Raw genomic sequence first — 24,551 nt, 5'->3', positions numbered from 1 at the left:
TCCTTGCCGCCACAAGATGGATCCTCAGCCCTGGCTCCGGGGGTGGACTATGTAGCATCTCTTTCTTTTTGGCCATGCAGAACCCTTGGGTGACTGCCTCTCCTTTTGCAACAAAGGAAAAGTTCACAATGCTGTAGCTGCATCCTCCGTGCTCACCCCAGCCCAGCAGACAGCTGCATGGGTGCAAAGGCTGGAAAAGGGACCGGTCAGAGCCAACCACAGCTCATCTGGTGTGTGACAGGATGGTGGATTTCGCCACTTAAGCAGAAGTCCCGGGGGATGCGTCAAAGCGACAAGAAACGCCGCCATCAGGTTGGGCCCAGGAGCGGCAGAGCTCCGTGGAGCAGATCGACCCATTGGATCAAAGTTCCTCAAAGCAGTGTGAGGTTTTAATCCTCCCCTGGTACTTGCTGCGGATCAGAGCCATTCCCAGCCTCCCAGGGAAAACACGGCTTAGTCCGGGTGTGCGGAAGCCAGGCAGCACGGGATGCTCCCCGGGTCTGAAAAAATACCGCAGGGCTAGATTTTGGGCTTGGCTAAGTAAGCCCCCCCCCCCCCCCAAACACACGTCCCTGATGAGCTGAGTACGAGCTACGCTGGCCTGGTGGCATGGAATGCAGCAGATGCTCACGGCTGCAGGCAAGTGGGCAGGGATGGAGCAGACAGGGGCAGAGAGTGGGGGGAAATCTCTGCTCCCCTCTACACACAGGTGCATGGAGGGGTGTAAGCTGTATCCTTTCCGGAAAGCCTCCTGGAGTTACTCCCTGGATAGAGCAGTATATGCACCGGTCCCTGCTCAAGGTTTTGCATTAAAGGCACCATATCACAGAATCATAGAATCTCAGGGTTGGAAGGGACCTCAGGAGGTCATCTAGTCCAACCCCCTGCTCAAAGCAGGACCAATCCCCAGACAGATTTTTACCCCAGTTCCCTAAATGGCCCCCTCAAGGATTGAACTCACAACCCAGTGCTCAAACCACTGAGCTATCCCTCCCCCAATAGGCTGCAGTGACTAGTCTTAGTGTGTCAGCTCAGAGCGCACGTGTTGGCTGATCGTCCCGTCACCCTGCTGCGCCCCTAAGAAACCCAGACGCGGCGACTCCAAAATTTCCCCCAATGCCTGTGAAATGTAACGTGTCTTCCCCCCCCCCCCCCCCCCGGTGCAATTTGCCGTTTTGCTCTTTGGCAACTGTCACTTTTCCAGAAAAAAATAAATAAATAAGACAACCGTACAAATGACTCCTGAGTGCGACTGTGTATTCTGTATGGCTACTGCTTGCCATTCGCACCCGTCACCAGGCACGCTGACCATGTAGCCTGCACAGCTACTGTATGATGTGTATATAACACTCTAAGTAAGTGTCCTCCTCTAGTGACTGGTCAAGGGCAAGAGCCTACTACTGCTACCAGTGAGTGGAGTTACTCCTATAGCACAAATGATAGAGGCCCATACTTTTAGTGCTGAAAGTGATGAACCCTTAAGGGGTCTGTTATTTGTATACTGCTCTTTGCTCTGTCCGGCCACCTCATGCTTTGTCCAGGTATTCCGTGTAACCATGGGATGCTCCCTACTCCTACCATGTGCACGGTGATCACTATACATCACATGCTTCATACACGAGTGCACATTACTACGCTGCTTGGTGCTCCGGACAGTCACTGCGTGCTCTGTAATGCACCACATGCTCCCTGCAGCTGAGAATTCAGCGGCTCGTTGGTGTGTCTCCCACCAGCCAATGCTACGGTGAGCAGAGGATTCAAAGCCGCAAGCCAGAGTGGCTTTGGACTAGTTGGGTCCTTCAGCCAAGCCCCCGACAGAATGAGCTGTCGGGAGAGCTGCACACTATGGGGATCTCATCACTGCGTGGTTTGCACCTGTCGGCATCCTGCTTTCCTGCACCCTCTCCGCTGGGATCCCGGAGATCCCGATCCAGCCCTCGCAGGGGGCCCAGAGGAGACACGGCACCAGCTGTCTCTGCCAAGAGCTGATCTCCCCAATTGGCTCCCAGCATTGGTGGGGCGAGTCGGGCAGAGTGAAAGCAAAATGCCAGGTCAATGGAGAAGCAAGAGTAACCGGAGGGGAGTCAGGAGGGGATCCTGCCTCTGGCAACGCGAAGGGGCAGGAGGTTAACGGCTTCTCGGCACAATGGAAATAATTGTTTTTTGGTCAGAAATACAATTCTCACTCTGGTTTATAAATAATGCATGGTGCAGGCTCCAGCCCCGGGCAGTCCTTAGCTCAGTTCTGATTCCTTAAATGCTTCTTTCTCTTTCTCTCTCTTTTTTTTATTGGTATTATTTCAGTTGTTTGTCAGCTCCGTGTGTGTGTTTTGCTCGGCTGAGGGTGTACATTAAGGAGGGCCGGAGGAGTGTCTTTTGGGTTGTTGAGGGATATTGTGGGATTGTGGGAGGGATAATGGGGGAGGGGGGTGTGTGTGTTCGGTTTGTGAATGTGATGGTGCTATGAGGGGCATGTGTATGTATACCTTGGCGGAGGTGTATATTGTTGAGGCATGTCTGCGTGTCTCGTGGTTGTTAAGGCAGGAGGTTGTGGGTTGGGCCTGTGCATTGTGGTGTGTGCTGGAGTTATATAGGGATGTTTGTGGAGGCTGCATGTGTCTTTTTTGGGTTGGAGAATGTGTCCTGCGGGAGGCGCTTGTGCGATTTGGAATTGCTGAGGCCTGTGATGGGGTTAGTTGTGGCTTTTTGTGTGTGTGAGCTTGGGATGTGTGTGTCGAGGTCTGTGCTGGTGTTTAGAAGTGTGTGTGTGTGTGTGTGTGTTGGGATTGTTGGGGATGAGTGTGAGGGGGATCATTGGTGTGTGGCCATGTTTGGGAGATGGGGTTGTTTAGTGATGTAGGGGGCTGTCGTGTGGTGGGGAACATGTGCGCGATGGAGAATACATGGTGTTGTGGAATTACTGAGAGATGTGCATGGCTCTTTGTGCATGCAGATTGCGACTGTGTTGGGGGGGGACGCGGGTGTGTGTCGGGGTTGTGGAGGGTTCGGTGTGTGTTGGCAGATGTGTACGCTGGGGGAGATGAGTCTGTGATTTGGTCCCAGGCTAACCAGTTTCCCGCCGTACTGAAACAGCCCCGTCCCGGCCTCCAGTGCTCAGCCCCACAGGAAACGTTGAAGTCCCCGAATTATCTCCTCTCCCAAAGCAAGCGAGAGGCGCCTGGGCTGGCATTGCGGGAAGCAGGAGCTCCTGCACCTGCAGACTTTAAATATATGTCGCTTCGCTCAGAAGCCGACCCCAGGGCTCGGATAAAGGTGTACAAATCGGGCTAATTCCTGGAGATAGACTGGTTTGTATGCCCCTTTTCATAGGAACTTCTTAGCTGGCTGTAATCCCCGAGGAACAGGCCATTCCGAGGGGGGGTCATCCCACTTTTCTTTCTTCTTGTTTTTTTTTTTTAAGCTCCTTGTTCTCGGTGATTTTGGGGAGTTGCGCTGGGGCGTGAAGTGTTGTTAATTGATGCTGGCCATGGGGGGCCAGAGTACAGCAGTGCATATCCACCTCCATCCAAAACTCCAGCCGCCCCACATGCACCCCTCCTCTGCTCTGCCGGTGCAGCACCCCCAGCTCTGCCAGTCCTACCCCCTGGCAGTACTGTTGTGCCTTGATCTAGACCGGCAACATCCCTTGCCATTCCAGTCCCATGCATCTGCCAAATGCCCCCCAGTGCAGACTGGCAGCACCCTCTGTTATCCCACACCTCCCCCCTACCAGCTCTGCCCCTTTCTAATCAACATCCTTGCGCCTTGTTGGAATCTAAGCCCAAGGGTGGAGGATTAACTAGGAAGCTGGACTCCCCACCTGGCCATGAGAGGGGCCTGCTCCCGCTCAGGATCGAGGCACGTTGGCTGGGCGGTTTGGAGTAATTTGCACGGCCCCGCCGTGGCCGTTTCTACTCTGTGGATAAGTAGGATTGACGGAGCCAAGGGAACGTGCAGGCAAACAGCAGGTGTAAGTCTGTCAGTGGATGTTTGTCGTCCTGGTCTGCAGCTCCTCCCAGCCTGCAGTCTCCTGGGCTGTCCGGCTGTGCTCTTTCACAACTGAGCTCTCCAGACTCATACCCCTCGGGACCTGCGACCTAGCATGGCTTAGAGAACAGGCACTCAGGAGACTCAGCCCTATTCTGCGATTGACCTGCTGAGTGCCACTGGGCAAGTCCCTTCATCGCTCTGTGCCTCGGTTTCCCCATGTGTATAATAGGAACAGATTGTAAGCGCTTCCAGGCAGGGACCATTTTGCACGTGCGGGGCCTAGCATAATGGGGGCACAGCCCGAGGTTCTACCACAGTACAACTGCCTATTCACACGACAAGCAGGCCTTTCGCTGAGATCTGGGACGGCAAAGGTCACTGTTTGAGCCTGTCTTTGAGGAAAGCCTTTGCAAAGTCCTTTATTAGTGTGAGCGAGGAGGTGCAACCCCCCGCCCCAAACCTGTTACCCCTAGAGCTAATGGCAGGGACACTCTGTTTTAATGTGCAATTCAGAAGAGATTCTGATCAGCCCAGTGAAATCCTCCCTGAAACAGAAATCCTCCAGCACGAGCTCTGGAGTGCACGCCTGGCCTCGGTTAGTGGGATAGCGAGTGCGCTCCGAGATGGAATGGAATTTAAACAGCTTGAGCAAAACACGCAAGCTGTTTTCGCTCCCTGCCACTATTCCGCTTTGTAGCAGCCGCGGGATTGGGCCGTATGTGGGATATCAAGTTTATTGCAGCTATTTCCAACCTGTAATTGGTTTTGTGGAACACAAAGAGGAAGAGAGGTGAGTGGCTTTGGAAGGCAGCTGCTGGGAGAACGCGAGGCTAGTGGTGTTTTGTTCTATTTGTTTGCACAGGCCAAGTGAAAATCACCGTCCCGTTTGCTTGTTGCACTGACAGACCTAAGTACATTCACCGCGCTTCAGTTCTCCAACTTCAAACGCGGCGTCGGGAGGGAGCCTGGAAAGAATCAATAAGACAATCTGGGCAAAACCCAGCCTGCATGGAAACGAGCAACAGAGGCACAATATATGGATGCCACAAAAAAAGACGCTTAAGTAGAGTCATGGTGGGATTGTAGGTGTGGTACAGTGGCGGTGGGCCGCGAGGATGTGGGTTTGACTGGTTTGCTACAGCACAGTGTGTATGCGGCAATATACTGCAAGGAGGCAGTGCAGAGGATGCAAATTACATTCAACAGCAGCAGTGCAGTGCTGCATGCTGCAATATACTGCAGGGAGGCAGTGCAGTCGGAGGACGGAAATTACATTTAACAGCAGCAGTGCAGTGCTGCATGCTGCAATATACTGCAGGGAGGCAGTGCAGTTGGAGGATGCAAATTACATTCAGCAGCAGCAGCGCAGTGCTGCATGCTGCAATATACTGCAGGGAGGCAGTGCAGAGGATGCAAATTACATTCAACAGCAGCAGCGCAGTGCTGCATGCTGCAATATACTGCAGGGAGGCAGTGTAATTGGAGGATGCAAATTACATTCAGCAGCAGCAGCGCAGTGCTGCATGCTGCAATATACTGCAGGGAGGCAGTGCAGAGGATGCAAATTACATTCAGCAGCAGCAGCGCAGTGCTGCATGCTGCAATATACTGCAGGGAGGCAGTGCAGAGGATGCAAATTACATTCAGCAGCAGCAGCGCAGTGCTGCAATATACTACAGTGCAGTTGGAGGATGCAAGTCGCACTGATCAGCACTTTACTGTAGGCAGATGGTGGATTAGGAGTATATAGATTATATTGACTTGTTGCAGCACATCTGTAGCTGCTGCCCCCTGCATCGGGGGGAAGATCGTGTGTTGAGCATCCCGATGCATTTGCTGCAGGCTACCGCCATATACGGTGGAGCTCCTGTGTTGGGGTTCAGACGCTGGGGACTCGCCACGGCACGATGCCTCCTGCTGCAGCGTTGCAGCCTGGAACTGGTGGCCAGAGGATGCAGCATATACTGCTTGGCCTGTCGTGCGAAACAGACAGGAGGTCAAGGGCCAGCTCCGGCTCGTAGACCGGGGTTTGCTTTCATTGTCACATCCTGCACGAAACCGTTCTACTTGGGGAGTTCTCCAAAGGGAGCTGAGCTGCAGAATCAGATTTAGCTCTGCAGGCAGAGCTACAGAGCCAGGCGAATGGGAGATGCTGCAAGCGGCGTCTTCCCAGCGGCCAGCAGTGCCCCAAAACACCTCTGCCCTGGATCTCATTCCGTATGGGCACCAGGGGACCACGGCTCCACTGCTGTTTCGGCAACTGGCATTTCCTCCTCCTCTTTCCAGCGTAACCAGGGGAGACGGCAACAGGAGACTTAGCTCCCCTACCACATCCCTCTGTCCTCACTCACGTATCCAATACCGCTGGGGGGGGGGGGGGAGGAGGAAAACCCTTGTGCTGCTCCCGCACCACGTGGCCTAGGGCTAGGAGAGAAGACAAACCACCTGTGGATGATACCAACTGGGATCACGATTGGTGCTGCAGAGTCCTGCGGTTTGGGAAGCCAGGGTTCCGGCAGGGCTCGTTGGGGGGTGCAGGGCCCCCCTTCTGCCCTCTGTGAGTTTTGCTGAATTCCGCATTCACCGGAGCCCCAAGAGGACGAAGCAGCCCGGCCTAGTGAGTGGGACACTGACAGAGGAGTCGAAAGACCAGGCTTCTGTTCCTGGCTGCGGGTGACGTTTCATAGACTCTAGGACTGGAAGGGACCTCGAGAGGTCATCGAGTCCAGTCCCCTGCCCTCATGGCAGGACCAAATACTGTCTAGACCGTCCCTGATAGACATTTATCTAAACTACTCTTAAATAGCTCCAGAGATGGAGATTCCACAACCTCCCTAGGCAATTTATTCCAGTGTTTAACCACCCTGACAGTTAGGAACTTTTTCCTAATGTCCAACCTAGACCTCCCTTGCTGCAGTTTAAGCCCATTGCTTCTTGTTCTATCCTTAGAGGCTAAGATGAACAAGTTTTCTCCCTCCGCCTTATGACACCCTTTTAGATACCTGAAAACTGCTATCATGTCCCCTCTCAGTCTTCTCTTTTCCAAACTAAACAAACCCAATTCTTTCAGCCTTCCTTCATAGGTCATGTTCTCAAGACCTTTAATCATTCTTGTTGCTCTTCTCTGGACCCTTTCCAATTTCTCCACATCTTTCTTGAAATGCGGTGCCCAGAACTGGACACAATACTCCAGTTGAGGCCTAACCAGTGCAGAGTAGAGTGGAAGAATGACTTCTCGTGTCTTGCTCACAACACACCTATTGATGCATCCGAGAATCATGTTTGCTTTTTTTGCAACAGCATCACAGTGTTGATTCATATTTAGCTTGTGGTCCACTATAACCCCTAGATCCCTTTCTGCCGTACTCCTTCCTAGACCGTCTCTTCCCATTCTGAATGCGTGAAACTGATTGTTCCTTCCTGAGTGGCGCACTTTGCATTTGTCTTTATTAAACTTCATCCTGTTTACCTCAGACCATTTCTCCAATCGTTGGTGAGTTATTTCCCGTCCCGCCCTTCATCTGTCGTATCTGTTTAGATTGTCAGCACCCAGTGGGACTTGCAGCGGCCCTGGGGCCATCGATAGCACACACGTGGCCAAAGTATGCCTGCCCGAAGGGGCAAGCGAGTGTATTAACTGCAAAGGATACTACGGCCTCATTCGGCAAGCCGGATTCACGTCTACTACAACCAGGCCTCTCCAAGCTGTGAGCGTGCTCAGGGAGGTGGCGTTTGGCAGGGCGAGGCTACCAGACTGAACACTGAACCAACAGCTGCTCTGACGTCTAAAGAGGGAAACCAAGCGTCAAGGCGCGAGGGAAGGTGCCCAGGAATCGGCGCTAGCCTCCCGATCCTCCCCGCCCCTTCGTCCCCCCGGCGCGTAGTGTGACAGCTGGAAAATCCAATGTTCCACCCGCTGATTGCACAACAATGGGCAGCTAACGCTATTATAGGAACACTGCCAGCTCCCTTCTTGGCAAATATCACTTTATTAGGGGAGAATAAACAAGAGGAGAGTTCGTTGCTGGCTGGGGGAGAGGTACTCGGCGCTTGGGCTCTACCTTCACAGGGGCTGGCTGGAGAGGGCTCCGGTTGTTGTCAGGGAGTCTCGCGCTTCATTCGGACTCTTTATTGCTCAATAGCAGCTAGAGGCTTTAGCTGGCGTTAGGCACCAAACGCTGTGCTAGGTGCTGTACAAACCCAGGGTAAGACAGCCACTGCCCCAAAGAGCTTCCCAAGGAGCCAAGAGGTGGGAGAAGGGCGGATAATTATCCCCATTGTACAGATGGGGGGACTGAGAGACTCAGGCCCAGATTCGCAAAAGCTATTTAGGCTCCTACGTTCCAGTGAGATCAATAGAAGTTCGCTCTCTCAATAGTGGTGCGGATCTGGAGCTAAGTGACTAGCCCAGGGTCACCCAGGGAGTCTGTGGCAGAGCTGGGAATTGTATCGGGATCTGCTTTATCCGAGTGCATTAACCACAGGCTCAGCGTGGTGACTGCAGGCTGAGTGGCGGGAGGCTCCCAGGGGTGCTTGGGCACCTAGGTTGTGAGACTGTGATTCACCTCTGAAGTCCTGCACTGTGCGTTGCACGTGCTGCCTCCCCGCCCGCCTAGGGCGCTCCTGCTGGAGCACACAGCAGGTCAGTGCTCTGGGCACGTGCTAGAGCTCCAAGCCCACCTGCAAGAAATCCTGCCCGAAGCTGACCCCTGAGGCAGCGAGCCCGCGTCTGGGTCGGCTGCCTCAGGCTCGCGGCACTGGCACCAGCAGGCTGAATGTAGCTGTGTGGACGTTCCCAATTGCCGTGTCTCAGAGCCTGCTCCAGCCCGAGCAGGAACATCTACGCTGCTCTTTCTAGCCCCGCTGCCTGGGCCCGAGTTGGTTGCCCTGGGCTCTGAGACTCACTACGTGGGTTTGATTGCCCTGTGTCCCCTCCTCTCGGCTTCCCTAAGGAGAAAAGCCGATGGTCCCCCCAGGGAGTCTGTAGCAGAGGCAGGAATTGAACCCGGGTCACCTGAGTCCCAGCCCACCTAACAGTGTCTAGGTGTCAATCGACCCATCCCCCCCCCTTGGGTGTTTGTTACTTGCAGCCCTTCTCGTGCCCGGCATTGCGTATGTTGTAACTTGGAGCCAGAGCTGGGCCGGAAACTGCCCGTGCTCCTCCCATCTGAGCTGCCCCACACTTCGGGGAAAGTCCAGAGCTGGAGCTGCACTTCTGGGGCTACAGGGAGTTATGGGGAGCCTAGTTCTCCCCCACACCACACCCTGGCTTGGGCCCTGATTCAACATGGCTCTGTAACTGACCCCCAGGCATGGCCGGGCACTGCTGTGAGTGTTGGGTGACACCCCTGTCCTCGAGATGTCTGGAAGGGCGCTCTGGGTAGCGCAGGGGCAAACGCTGTTGGGATCCCCAGCATTGGGCTCGACAGAAATAACGGGGGTGAATACCCAGATACAAGGGTTTCAACTGTTACAATACAGAGCCTGCCGGCTACCCACCCTCCCCTCGCCTCGCCTCTCCTCCCACCCCCAGCCTGCCGGCTATCCACCCGCCAGCTCCCAGCCAGCCTGCCTGCTATCCACCCTCCCATCCCCTCCCCTCCCACCCCAGCTTGCCGGCTATCCACCCTCCACTCCCCTCCCATCCGCAGCCTGCCTTCTATCCACCCTTCCCCTGCCAGCCCCCTGCCCACCTGTTATCTCCCCTCCCATACCCTCCCCTGCCATCCCCAGCCTGCCCGCTATCCACCCTCCTGTGCCTAGCTTTGCCAACGTGCAAGTCCCGAATTCTCTTGGGGTCCCGTGAAGCGTGCGTAGAGGAGCTGTACGTCAGTAACCGCCCTGCACTCTGCATTGTCTGTTCCTTTAGGAATATCAACACAAAATTAATTCCAGCCTCCGTTGCCTTGGCATGATGGAGCCCTCTACTGGCGGCTGGACGGGTTGGGTAACCCTGTGCCCTCCACTGCCAGCCTAGATCGGTTGCCCCCAGCTGAACCTGGGTGGAGGGACGGTCTCCAGCAATGGCGCCGGCTGGTTTGTTACAGTACGTAAGCACGTGGCTAATTCCAAGCCCATGGGTAGTTCCACTGAAGTCCGTGCCGCATTCTCCTGGGGCTCACCTGTGGAAATCAATGGGACTATCTGTGTGCTGGTGCTTAAGTCGCTTGCTGAATCGGCGCGTGGAAGCCCTGATCCAGAGCTCACGGAAATCAAGGGGAAAGTTTCCCTTTAATTTTAACAGGCCTCCATGATGCCTCTAGAGGACTCTGAGACATGCACGTCCCTACAGGGGAAGGGTAAAAGAGGCGGGCTGGGGGTGGATTTATGCCTGAAATAAGGCCTGCAGATACAGACCCTGGTTTATCTCTGAAATAATCCCAGTGACTTGAAAACCCACGGTGATATTCAACGAAAGAGCTGCTACTAGGTTCCTGGCTCTGTTAGCGACTGTAAAACTTTCTTTTTATCGCTGGTCCAGAGCAGGTTCATTGGCTTGGTCCAGAAAAAAATGTAAATAAAGGTGAGGGTAAATGACACACATCCTTGAAAACTTCCCCTCCTGCCCCAAAGAGCCGGAGATTTATGGCTTGGATAATTCTTTTTGCAGTTCTTTATCTTGTGTATGTGTGAGTATGTATTTTCTTTGTAATAAAAGCCACAGCCTAGGCAAATAAATTTGAAGAGACAGTTTTACTGACAGCTTTTTTCCTCCTCTGTGTAATAAAAAAAAATAGAGTGAAATTTGAGATAGGAATGGTAGCGCAGGCTGCATTTTAAGAGCAAGATAAAGGAACCATACCTGGCAGGAGGAGAAAGGCAGATGCAAGCGGAAAGGCCAACGTGCAAGTGCCTTCCTGCTTGGCTTTCTCCTCTTCTAAGCCTCTTCCCTGCCCCGAGCCCAAACACGGTGCAGACTGTAAAACGAAGAGGGGCTGTGTCATGGAGGAATGGAATTCACAGTCGCAGGATGTTGACTCCGCAAGCTGGAGTTAAAACCAAAAAGCAGGGTATGGATCATTTTTAGGATGAACTTGAAATGTTTTACAAGCATTTAGTACCCAACCCTACAAGATAAGGATAATCAAATCTCAGGCTTCAGGGCACAGTCAATTGCCTGTAGGGGTCAGGAAGGAAGTTTCCCCTCCTCTATAGCAATTGGGGTTGCTAGCTGCATTATGGGAGATAGGTGGGGCTGCCTTCTTCTGAAGCACCCAGCATGTGCTTGGGCTGATTCTAAAATGGAATATTACTGATGCTGTTCATCTGTGCATTGATCATAAGCATTATCAGTGCATTTATTGACCATCCAGAGCATCTGGATGACCTCCTAGCCCCTTCCTCAAATTCCCAACAAGCTTCTCCTTGTGGTTTTATTCTGTTGCTGCCTTGGTGTAGCCATCCCTTTACTCATGTCTGTAAACACCTTGTCTGGAAGTATAGTCATTGCTCCAGCCATTATGGGCACCGTCACTTTTGACCCCGATCATTTTTATTCTCCCATATGAGCTGCGGGCTAGGACAACAGTCAGAGAAAAGGTCTGGGAGCCTGGGTGGTGGTGGGCAGAGCTGTGTGAATAACTGATTGCTTTGTTCTGAAAAATCAAAAACAAAGATTAGTTTTGGGTTGACCCCACACAAAATTTCTTTGGAATTTTCAGTGAACCAAAAAGTTGGGGGGTGGGGCGGCGGGAGATTTCATGTCAAAAGAAATGTTTCATTTCATGTTTGAGCTTTTTTTCTCTCTCTCTTTTTTCCAATGGAATTGAAGTAAATACTGAAAAGAAATGTTCTGAATTGAATTTTTTTCAGGGGGGTTTTCTGACAAACAATTTGACACAAATCTGCAAAATGTGTTGGTTGAACTAAATCTGCATTTGGGAGGGGGGGGGAGTTCCAGCCAGAATAGCTGCCCCGCTCCAGCATTGGATTCTAAATCAACCTGAGCCACTGTCAATCAACTCCAGGAAGTCATAAACTGCAAATGCTGCCCACCATCGGAGCTGAATTACAGACCGCAGACCTGCCACTGTTTGCTATGCAGCCTTTGCACAATTAAGAGCGAAACGTATTTGCCACGCAGGCAAAGCCCTTGCTGCAAAATGCCTTGAGGCAGCATAGCCGGACTCCCAACACCGCTCAGTGGCAGTAGCTTTGTATTTACAATGTCGTTCTCTGTGATGTACATGGCTGACTCCTTCTCCCGTGTATTTGCAAAGTGCTGCTCCTGGATTTTATTGGCTCCATTTGTGCAAGCAGTTCCCATATAAGCCGCTGAATGACTCTGAAATTGCGTCGAGGTGCCAGGAGCGCTTTATTCCCTTAGCACGTTTACTCCTTTGTTTTAAATAGATATGAGCCCGACATGCACAATTTGGATCCAGATCTAGGCCTTGAACAGTGCAGCATCAAGGAGCTGCAAGTTGATTTGGCCCGTTTTAGAGATGAACACCTGTGGTGAAATTCATATCGGGGATGTGGATTCCAAATGGATCGGACCCGAATCTGGATTCCTGATATTCACACAGTGTTTGGCTCTCAGGTCCTAATTTTCAGATGGGCTAAGTGAGAAATACATGCTCTAAGGGGAAATGGAAGAGCTAGTTAAAGCTTTAGTGGAATTTTAAAGTCCTGCAGTGGACGTTTCACTGGTAGGCCCGTTAGTGCATCTTGCTGACTCGCTGAGACAGGAGTCACATACGCAACAGACCCCCTTTGTGTTTAAAGGACATAGATCCACCTTTTATTCGCAGCAGCATTGGGTTCATGCACCACAAATCTCTCCTTGCCCAGGGAGAGTTAGGGTCCCCGTTGCTTGCTGAGCCACAGGACACATGGACTTTCTCTCCCCTCTGTTTCATCCTTGCCCTTCCCTCTCCTAACACTAGAACTAGGGGTCATCATATGAAATGAATAGGCAGCAGGCTTAAGACAAACAGAAGGAGGTATTTCTTCACGCAACGCACAGTCAACCTGTGGAACTCTTTGCTAGAGGATGTTGTGAAGACCAAGACTATAACAGGGTTAAAAAAGGACTAGATAAATTCATGCTATTAGCTAGGATGGACATGTCAGGGGATGGATCACTTGATGATTCCCTGTTCTATTCATTCCCTCTGGGGCACCTGGCATTGGCCACTGTCGGAAGACAGGATACTGGGCTAGATGGACCATTGGTGTGACCCAGTTTGGCTGCTCTTATGTTCTCGTCGTAGCCGGTGATCTAGGTGGGATGACAGCCAGTGGGGACAGTGGCTACAAGGGGAGGGAAAATCAGGGAGCTCCTTTGTTGTGCCCCCCACTCAGGGTAACATTTTGACCCAGAGCTGCTACTCAAAAGGCACCATCCCCATCCACATACAGCCAGGTCCCTTGCAGAGTGTTCAGGGTTCGATTTGTATCAGGAAGCTGCTGAGACAAGCGGTAAAATGCAGCCACACGGCGGGCTAAGTCACACAGCCCTGCTGCTCGGGAAGGCTTTGAAAGCCCTGGCCTGTTTCTTACGGCACTCGCACGGCGCAGGCGAGCTCCTGGACCCTCCGGCAGTCTGCGGAAATTGTGGCCCCACTGCCAGACCTCAAAAGCCAACTGCGTGACTAGTGGATCAAAGTTTCTTTCTTTTATTTTATCCTCCCTTCTGGATTATTTTTTGTTCTCTCTCTCTCTCTCTCTCCCCCCCCCCCCCCCATTTACTTTTTAAAAAACTTTGTACTAATTTGTTTTTGAACAGCCTTACTTTGACTTTTTGTGATTATGTGTGTTGGGGGAGGCACGTTATAAATCTCAAAACTTTACAGAGAATGGAGTCGGGGGTGGGGGTGGGGGGGAGACGGACGGAGACGACAGGGCAACTTAATCCCCACCCGCCTTTACAATAAGATTCCTTTAACGAGAAAATCAGACCAGCCGGCTGGAGATAGGAGTCCGAGAAAATGAAGCCAGAGAAAAGGCCCCTGCTCTTGTGATGGGATAGCAGGGAGCTTTGCAGAGATAACAGCCTAGCAGATGAGAGTGGGGCGGGTTTGTTGTTTTTAATCGTTTGTGGGAAAAGGAAATAAAAATTTAAAAGCGGACAGAAAAGATGAAGGGGGGGAGGGAGACACCTTCAAGGTTTTCACCTTTTCTGTCTTCTAGCTAAGGTCCTTATCTAGCCTGCATGACAAGAGCATTTGAGCCCCTCACAATCTCTAACAGAGTCCGTGTACCAACACCCCTGGGTGGCAGAGAAGTGCAGTTATCCCCATACTATGGTGGGATACTGAGGCCCAGAGAGACTTACCCACGGTCACCCAGGGAGTCTGTGGTTGTGCTGGCAATTGGACTCAGGTGTCCTAAAAGTGAGGCTACTTTGCTAACCATTGGACCGTCCGTCCTTCTCTGGGAGGAGCTGGGCATTGGGTAGGGCTCAGTAATGGTGGTCTATGGTTTGGGGGATTGTGTGAGGAGGTAGATTAGTTTGTGTTCCGTTTCTGTTCCGGCTAGGTGATTCCATTGGATCTCGGGGTAACTGACATGTCTGTCTGTCTGAGGGCACCCGGAGCATTGGATGGGTGCTCTTCTCTTGTGATTTATAAAACGTGATAGACAATTACTGGAGACGGGTCCGGTACCAAACTCCTGGATCTAAACCCCCTCAAACTCTGGTCTCTATCGCTGTAACAGGTTGGGCAACAACTCTGGATTGGAACCCCTCTAAACTTGGTAGTTTGGGCCAGTGTCTGATCATAAGAGGAAGAAGCTCTGCCCTCCCCCACGCAGTCAGAGATTTTGGAAGGAGATCTGGGTTGGCAGGAGATTGTGGGTTTGCTGGCTTCTGTGTTTTACTATCAGCGAGCACTGCCAGGGACACAGAGGCAGCATGGGGCGGATGGCGTGGGGCTCGCGAGCTATGGGAACTAGCCCAATGAGCCGCATGGTTGTCTATTTTCTGTGTAACTTTCACTGACCAACAGAGGTCACTTCCATTTATTGTGAAGGAGGAGGCTCCAGGTCTTTCTTCTCAACCTGGGAAAAGCCCATGGCCCCATGCAGAGCTGTGTGCTGGGGAAAAATACGTTTTTGTTATACAGGGATTTGAACTAGACTGGTCTCTTTGTCCCTGTAGGGATCATGGTTGACAAATAACAAAGCCACCCTACTTTAGCCTGAAAGCTTGTGCATCAAATGTAGAGATGGAGCCAAATGGAGACTCCAGATCTGAACACCTCATAAACTCTGAGGGAGTTTGGCTCTGAACTTGATAGCTTGGACCCATCTCTGAATCAAATGCTGGTCCAGTAAGATGTACAATGCTGCGATCTGTCTGCCTATTTAGGACAAGCCCAGCTATCAAATTCTTATACATGTGTGTGTCCTTGGCAGGTAACAGATGGTGGTACCATCAAACAGAAGATCTTCACCTTTGATGCCATGTTCTCCACCAACTACTCGCACATGGAGAATTATCGCAAGAGAGAGGACTTGGTGTACCAGTCAACAGTGCGGTAAGCAATTGCACCTCCATTGAAGAGGGTGCTCAGAACTTTCCTAAGTTATATGAGATAGCAATTTCAGAGGAATCTACTGGGTTAAAACATTGTGTGTGGGGGTGAGGAGAGGGGGAGATTGTGTGTCTTCATCCTGGTCTGAACTGTGCAAACCTACCATGAGGCAAAGCATGCACAGACCACTCATTTTTAGGACAATTGGGACTGATGTATTTACTCTCTTTGCCCAGTGCTGATGCTGATACAGACAGCTAACATCCAGCGAGTGTAGGCTATCATCCAGAGGTGTGGAATAGGAAACACCTGAATCATTTCCAGAGATGGGTCCAAGCTGCTGTCGTTGGACTGAGATCTGGATAGAAATGCTTCCAAAGTCTAGGGGGGTTCAGAACCCTAATTCCAACCCAGACAACCTTACAGAGACCCAGCACCCCCAAATATTGATGCAATACCTGACACACATTCAATAGAAGTAGCAGAAGTGGGCGTTGACCCAGATACTCTATACTTGGGTCTAACTGATTGTCAGACGTGGTGGCAGGAAGGAATTTTCCCCTAGGTCAGATTGGCAAGAATCATGGGGTTTTCTTGCCTTCCTCTGCAGTGTGGGGGGCAGGTCACTTGCTCAGATCATCTCTCACTTTATCAATGCTCCGTCATTGCAGGGACCTCAGGCACTGGTGCACCTCAGTCCCTCCTGTTCTCTGCCTGTGGCACACAACTGTTGAATCTCCTGAGGGCTGCAATACTTTGGTCTCATTCTGGTTGTGGGGCATGAGATGAGGGTGGCTGGGTGGTGATGGCCTGTGATATGTAGGAGGTCAGACTAGAGGGTCTCGTGTGGTCCCTTCTGGCCTTCAACTCTATGACTCTGGCCTAGATTCACAAAAGTATTTACATATCTAAACCCCAGACCTACGCACCTATGTCTGGGTTTAAGCACCTACGTCCCAGGTTTAGGCTCCCACTGCGATTCACAAAACTACCGCCAAACCCTGTAGGCTCCTAAATTCACTCAACACCTATGTTCTCGCAGTAAAAGTTCCCTCGGTGCCACTGTTTCTGCCTCTGACCACGTGCACCGCTGCCGCCTTCTAGGCGCCTGTCTCCTGCCTTAGCCCCAGAGCAATTTGCGAGCCAGGGAAGATAGGCCTAACTCACATGCGAGGTACTGGCGCCCAATCGGGTCGGTGCCCTCTGAGCACGCCGACCAGCTCGGGCCCCTCAGGACTTCACACAGAACCGCCGGGGTAGAGGGGACAGGAGGAGCTCCCTCATAGCCTTTAGCCCAGTGGTCAGGACACTCTCCTGGGACGTGAGAGGCCTGGTTCAAGTCCCCTCCACCGAGAGGGATCAGCTACCTCTCAGGCGAGTGCTCTTATGACCGGGCTATGGGATATCCCAGTGCAGGGCTCCCTCTGTCTCTCCTACTGCGGTTGTTCCACTGTCAATAAATCATTATAGAGTCGTTTGTGCCAGAGAGATAACGAGTGAGAGAGTACAGGCCGGGCAGTGACTGTAGCCTAGGGGCCGAATGCCAGAGAGGGTTCGCAGCCGAGAATCGCTAGCAGAGCTAGGCGCCTATCTCCGTGAGGGGGCAGGACTTAACATACACCCCTCTGGTCAGCCTCTCCCGTTGGCTAGCCCAGGCATGCTGGCGTTTGTGAACCACCGTCGAAGGCGTCATCTCTCCCCATTCGGCGTCTCCCTCAGGCTTTGTGAATTCCGGTGTGTGCCTGTGATTTTCTAGGTGCCTATAAGTTAGTTGTGAGGCTCAGCATCACAACACCTAACTCCTGTTGTGCATCCAGGCCCCTCTAACGGGTCGATACCTGCTTGAAAGGAGTGCGGGTGACTGGAAGCTTTAGCCAGGACTCAATGGCTCCACCGAGCGAGAGGTGCTGGCGTCGGACACAAACGCTGTTGTCTGTCCATCCCCTTTACGAAGCCCGTGAGCTGAACAGTGAGGCTTTCGCACCCTGCGTTGCTGAAACAATTTGCTGGTCAATAGTTGAATGGCTGGACACTGCCTGCTCTGTCCGGTAACAAGGCCACAGCATTTGGGATCCTTACCACAAAGATATAGAACAGAGCCCAGGTGAGAGGATTTGGCAGCTGGGCAGAGGAGACAGGCAAAATCCTGACGGGCAGCAACCTCATCCACGTTGATGCAACCTCCCTGATCGCCCATGGGCCTCGCCTCTTCCTCACTGGGACCCTATCCTGGAATCTACCCGGTCTGGATGCACCTAGGCCTCAACTCCATATTTTGAGGTTTGCAGGGCCATAGACCAACACTTAGACAGTTTAATGGGTGGGGCCCCCATATACAGTTGTGGGCTTCCCATACGTCTAGAGTCAGCCATGGCCTGGGTCACCCTGAGGCAGCAGAGGGCCCTCCAGTACCTAAGAGGCCTCAAAGACTGGGATTAAAGTTACAAAAAACATGACTGTGTCTGTATGAAGTCTGAGATGGGCCGTTCCATTCTCCAGCAAAGTTCCGTTCTGTTTGTTGCTCGTCCCCAAGGCCATGATCACAGTGTGAACTCCACCCTCGGAGGCCCGGGATGGAATCTCATGAGTTTGTGTTGGCCTCCTGGGGCCCGATTCTTCACTGCCCAGCCCCTTGTGCGGTCACTTACAGCAGTGCCGTGGGGCTGGAATGTTACTGGGTCTGAACGGTAACATTGTACACTCAGGTGGCTGGGAATTTGAGGCTCGTATCCAGGGCATCTCCTCTCTGGAGCCCATGTCGAGCATGTTAATGTCTCCAAGGACTGCAACTGAAATCAGGACACTCAGTCACTCTGACCTTTTCTGTGCCCGTTCCACTGTCATCACCTGGAGAACCACTAAGGAAGAGGCATATTGGAAGCCAATCAAAGCGCAAAGCATGGCCAACGAGCCAACCATGCGTTGTAAATCATGACGTTCATCCTCGTGACAAAGACCGTGATGAGCGGGAGCGAGAATGTCGCCTGTTCTCTACTGCCTTGCCAGTTCCATTGTGGCACCTCCTATCTTCCTCTCTTTCTCTGCATTGTCTCTCCTGACCCAGTTCTGAATATCGGCCGATCTTTGCAAAGGCTGATTGGAAACTCAGATGCTAGTACTTTGTCTCATGACAGCTGAAAGCGTGCGAGGCTGCTTTTTAGTGAAACGAGAGCAGCTGCTTTGGATGGACATGTCAAGACGTGAACTGTTGGTACAATGGTTCTTTCCTACCTGCGCTCATCCAAAGAGCAGGGGGGAGGGAGGCGTTGCAGAGGAAGAAAGCTTTTAAACTAAAATTAAGGGAAGGGAGAGGGGGGAGGAAGCCAACAACCCAACCATTATACGAAGAGGAATCAAGTTGGAGGCAAGGGCTGCTGGTGCTTTTGCTAGATTGGCGACAGGACTTCAGGGATAAGAACGCCACATTTACATATAAATGAAGATATTTACAAATTAATGCATTTCAAGCAAGAGAAAAATCCCGGCATCACAGCTGTCAACGCTTCATCCCCTCTTGCAGTGGGAGAGGGAGAGACCGAGGCGAGGAAGATTACCAAAACGCATGACAGCAGGAACGGTGCAATTTTCAGAGGCAAGACGGGGGAGAACTGTGCTTACTTTGCTAGCTTCTCCCTGCCCTTAGCCCTTTGGGGCAGGAAAGACAGGGCCATTTAAAGGCAGAAAGAGCATCCAGCCATCCAGTATAGCCTGAGCGTCTCCCTGGAAATTAGAGATGGCTTGAGGAGCTTGGTACTCGAACCACATGTGATTGGACAACAAAATGGCAAATGAAATTTAATGTGGATAAATGTAAAGTAATGCACATTGGAAAAAATAACCCCAGCTATACATACAATATGATGGGGGCTAATTTAGCTACAACGAATCAGGAAAGAGATCTTGGAGTCATCGTGGATAGTTCTCTGAAGACGTCCATGCAGTGTGCAGAGGCGGTCAAAAAAGCGAACAGGATGTTAGGAATCATTAAAAAGGGGATAGAGAATAAGACTGAGAATATATTATTGCCCTTATATAAATCGATGGTACGCCCTCATCTCGAATACTCCGTACAGATGGGGTCTCCTCATCTCAAAAAAGATATACTGGCACTAGAAAAGGTTCAGAAAAGGGCAACTAAAATGATTAGGGGTTTGGAACGGGTCCCATATGAGGACAGATTAAAGAGGCTAGGACTTTTCAGCTTGGAAAAGAGGAGACTAAGGGGGGATATGATAGAGGTCTATAAAATCATGAGTGATGTGGAGAAAGTAGATAAGCAAAAGTTATTTACTTATTCCCATAATACAAGAACTAGGGATCACCAAATGAAATTAATAGGCAGCAGGTTTAAAACAAATAAAAGGAAGTTCTTCATACAGCGCACAGTCAACTTGTGGAACTCCTTGCCTGAGGAGGTTGTGAAGGCTAGGACTATAACAGCGTTTAAAAGAGAACTGGATAAATTCATGGAGGTTAAGTCCATTAATGGCTATTAGCCAGGATGGGTAAGGAATGGTGTCCCTAGCCTCTGTTTGTCAGAGGGTGGACATGGATGGCAGGAGAGAGATCACTTGATCATTACCGGTTAGGTTCACTCCCTCTGGGGCACCTGGCATTGGCCACTGTCGGTAGACAGAATACTGGGCTAGATGGACCTTTGGTCTGACCCAGTACGGCTGTTCTTATGTTCTTATGTAATGTAGACAGAATCCCCATCCTTCCTGCATAAAATTGTCCGATGAGCTCCGCCTGTTTGTTTCTCCTTTGCCTGTTTGTCCTGTATTTTCAGGTAGCCTTTTGGGTCCAGAGCTGCTGCTTCACTTAGCTATGATGATCTAGGCTAGATCCTCAGGGGCTGTCAATTGGCATAGCTCCATGGGCTTCCAGGGACAGCTGGTTGAACATTCTCAGAAGCACCGAAGTGATTTAAGAGTCATGCCAGGTTTTCACGGCAACGTTTGTGTTGGTCAGGGGTGTAAAAAACTCACACACACCCCCAGCTGACAAGCTATGCTGGCAAAAAAAAACCCAGTGTGTCTGCAGCTATGCCAGCAGAAGAGGGCTTCTGTTGGCATAGCTAATATCATTTGGGGGGGGGGGGGGTTTGTTCCTGGGCCAGCAGAAAAGCTCCTGTTGGCATCAGCTGCATCTACACGAGGGGCTCTACCAGAACAGCTATACCAGCAAGGCGTTTGTACTGTAGACAAGGCCTACGTCCCACAGGCACTTAGGAGCCTAAAAGACTCATTAAAAGTCAATGGGACTTAGTGCTCCTAAGGCACTTACGTGCTTTTGGAAATTTTGCCCAGAATCTGTGTCAAGGCCCAGAGAGCTGTAACTGTGATCAGGGCTACGTGCCGTATGTACAGTCCCTGAGCTAAGGAGCTTTCAGGCTAAACAGACGAGACAGACAGAGAGAGGACAGGAGGGGAAACTGAGGCAGGCAGTGACTTGCTCCATGCAGGTCAGTTGCAGGCCAGGGATAGAACCTGGGCATTCTGAGTCCAGTCCAGGGCCCAACCCACTAGGCCATGCTGCCTTGTCAAACCATTTTTAAATTAGTCACAGATAATGATTTTAATTACCCATTGCAGCATGAAACGCCCTGTTTTGTCCCTATCCCAGAATGCACCGGTGCCTTTTTTCCTAAGCCAGGGCGGCTACGTGGTAACCGATCCCTATTCATAACTCACTCCACATAGACCTGAATCATTTGGTCGGCCTGACCTGTCCCTTTGATTCTCACAAACGTTCTTCCGCTGATAAGGTGACTGCAGAATTGCTCACAGTACTGTACTTTCAATGTGATCCCATTAGGGCTTTATATAGAACTAGGGACGCTGTGGCCAGATGCCCTACTGTCCCTCTCCACCCCGCCGCTCGTGCACGCATGCACGCACACTCAGCAGTTAGTGTTGCAGATAATGTTACTGCACAGGTCTACGAGGGAAGGTACTGCACCACAGACTGTTGACAATTCAAGCCTCTTTCTCAGCAGTTTGTTAGGACACTAGCAGCCATTCAGCCGTTCCCCGGAGAGAAAGGCACCTGCACAGGCCTCACCATTTAAAAAGAGGAGCCTTGCTTTTCAATTTGTACTGCTCCTTCCTGGAGAGTGGAAGTGGTTTTTCCAGGAGGGAGAGGAAAGTGTTGGGAGGACAAGTCAGGCCACCTAATTGCCTGCTGAATGGAAACAAAATCACCTAAATTTGCCTGCTCTGATGAGATCAATTTCACGTCAATTCCCCAAATACTGAAAAGAAATTATTTCTTGCTAATGCACCTCTTTCTTTTTGGCGTCCTTTTTCTCTCTCTTGTTTGGCCCCCTTTCCACCCCCCTTTACTTCTTCCCCGTTTCTTTTTTTCCTCTCCCTCCACCTCTTTACTCTCTATCCCTTCTCCTCTTTATATTCCCCTTTAGCAGCCAGCCTTTCCACTACGATGTCTCCTCTGCTCCTCTTTCTTTTTCTTTCTTTCTTTCTCCTGCATCCCTTGCCCTTTCTTGTTCGCTCCTTGCTGAGAGTCATTTTCTTTGTAACACACTCATAACAGGAGAGAGGAGCTGCTAATTAATTACCTCTCGCTTGTTCCCCTATTTTAAAGCCTGGCTTTGGACTCCTAATCAGACACTATTGTGTTTTTCGGCTCTGCTTGAGTTTTGTGTGCCGTGTTCTCTTCCTGGCGCTCTGGAGCTGTTCCTTTCGCTCTGCCTTCATCTGAGCGCGGGGGCTCTGGTCTGTCCATGCCATTAGTGCCCTTCCCCTGCAGGCCAGGACCGCCCTAGTTAAGCTGTTCTAGGGGTGCACTCTGATAGAGTACCCTTCCAAGTTCCAGCCTGGCGGATGGTAGGCACTAGGATGTACTGTGCCTCCACCTCCCCGCATGGACTCCAGGCTCAGCTGCAGCCTTGATATTTGGAATATTTTCCTGTCCAAGGCTCCATGTGTGACCACCACCGTCTTGGCCAGCACCAGGGATCTGCAGAGCTAAGCACGTGAGACTCTGTAGCTTGAGCTGAAGAGCCGGCTCTGTAGCGGGGCTGGAACAGACTCCGATCCTGTGTGGCTCAGGCACGGATTAGGACATACAACCCGCTCACCGAACTGTCTCTGGACAAGCCACTACGTGTATAATGGCCACTGCTACAGATGGAACCAAGGACCACCAGAGCTAGAAGCATGCCGCCGCCGCTACCGCTTGAGCTAAAGAGCCGGGCTCCTTTCCTGCAGCTGTAACAGACTCACGTCCTTGGTGAACTGGGCCCAAAGGGGGATGCACTGACCAGTGAGCTACACTGGCACCAGTCCTCTGGCAAGTGGCCCCATTCTCGCAATGGCCTGTCTGCAGGTGACTCACCCTGCAAAGCAGCGTTGCTGGGGTTGACTTGGCTGTCATGTCCCAATAATGCGGTGAGCTCCAAACGCAAAGCCCTTGAGACTCATTAGCACAATATGTAACTCTGAGCTTCCCTGGGCCTGTTGGCACTGCACCCCTATCTGACTAAACTCCCCGAGTCCTGTCCCAACGTGCACGGGGCTTGGTGGGAAACCTGGGATGGAGTCTCTGGGAGCCGTGGTTCTTTAAAAGCTGGGGGGGTCATTACATGGATCACTGTTCTCCTTCCCAGTCAGGCAGGAGCTGCCAGGAGCAAAGGCTTCTGGGTACATAAGAGCATGCATGGAAGGGAAGTAAAAGGAATATGCCCGGATTTCCAGTCCTAAAAAAAAAATCCCTTCTGTGATATCAAATATAGCTCGCCTGGAGCAGGTGTCCATGTCTCGTAAGCTGAACAGAGCGGGGCTGGATGGTGGGGGTGTGGGAAAACCTGGACACTGCCCAGTGGTGCTGGTTATTCAGGGAGTGGCGGGGGAGGAGAGGTGAACTTTGCCAAGCTATTCCGGCTCCAGCTAGACTCCACTCACGCAGCTGTGATAATCCCTGGATCTAATTACCTGATCATTAACAACAGAGGGCTCCGTCCTGTCCATGGAGGCTGTGTCCATCCCATAATTTGGGGATGGAGCTGCGGGAGGAGAATTTACATAAACTACGGTCAAAAATAGACTGAGGAAACGAGGCCAAAAATAAATAAATAAATAAAGGCAGAAAAGCTCATCTTTGCTTCTCTTCCGAGCAAGAAATCACTTCGAGGCGTGTCACCTTTATTACTAATTACACGCTTGCTTTATGGCCAGCGTTATAAAAACAAAACCGGAGCCTGAAAAATGTCAGGGGGAGACTTAATTTAAGTTAAAAAGGCCAGGATAAAGTATTTAGTTTTGCAATATTTCTTAAAATTAGAATTTGCTCAACATTTTTCAGCTCTTGTTTTCTGCGCGCTAGGTAATAAAACGCTCCTGTATCCTCAGGAATGTATTGTTGCTTCCCCAAGGGTGACTGCTGCTGGTTACTTAAACATGTGATTTTATTTGCGTCTGTGTAGGTGGGTGTAGACAAGGTGGGTGAGGTAATATCTTTTATTGGACCAACTTCTTTAGGTGAAGGTCAGGAGACAACCTTTCAAACTACACAGAGCTCTTCTTCAGGTCTGGGGAAAGTACTCAGATTGTTTAACATGAGTAATTAGCACATATTCCAAGGGACCATTCAGGGTGAAGTGGCCCATTAACACTCCTGCAGTCATAGGACAAGAATGGGGGTTAGTGGGTTACAGATTATTGTAATAATCCATAAATGCAGTGTCTTTATTAAGACCGTGATTTCGAGTGTTATGAATTTAAGCTCCCGGGCTCATATTTTGGAGGTGCTGTGCAGGTTTCCTTGGAGAACGAGGACTGAAAGGTCCGATATCGAGTGATTGTTTTGTGAAGAGTGTTCGCCCCAAAGCGATACAGTGTTTTTGTCTTTTATCATTTTCCTATGTGAGTTTGTTAAACCATGATTTGAGGACTTCAATAACTCAGGCATAGGTTAGGGGTTTGTTACAGGAGTGGGTGGGTGAGATTCTGTGGCCTGCGTTGTGCAGGAGGTCAGACTAGATGATCGTAATGGTCCTTTCTGACCTTAAAGTCTGAGTTTGAGAGCGTAGTGATTGTCTGGTTTCATTCACATAGTTGTTAT

The 24,551-nt window shown here is 51.1% G+C and overlaps 1 protein-coding gene across 2 annotated transcripts in view; it reads left to right on the top strand.

Moving 5' to 3' along the window:
• IGSF21 (immunoglobin superfamily member 21) overlaps positions 1-24,551 on the top strand; it is a 305,537-nt gene that overhangs the window by 176,303 nt on the left and 104,683 nt on the right. For both annotated transcript variants that reach the window (XM_024111253.3, XM_005309901.5), the window contains one exon: positions 15,352-15,473. In XM_024111253.3, coding sequence (XP_023967021.2) covers positions 15,352-15,473 — 122 coding nt within the window. The remainder of the gene's footprint in view (positions 1-15,351; positions 15,474-24,551) is intronic.

The sequence above is a fragment of the Chrysemys picta genome, chromosome 21 (genome assembly GCF_011386835.1).
Source record: "Chrysemys picta bellii isolate R12L10 chromosome 21, ASM1138683v2, whole genome shotgun sequence".
In the NCBI taxonomy this organism is placed as follows: Eukaryota; Metazoa; Chordata; order Testudines; family Emydidae; genus Chrysemys; species Chrysemys picta.
The sequence above is the reverse complement of the archived record's forward strand: the minus strand, read 5'-3'. Positions and strand labels throughout refer to the sequence as shown.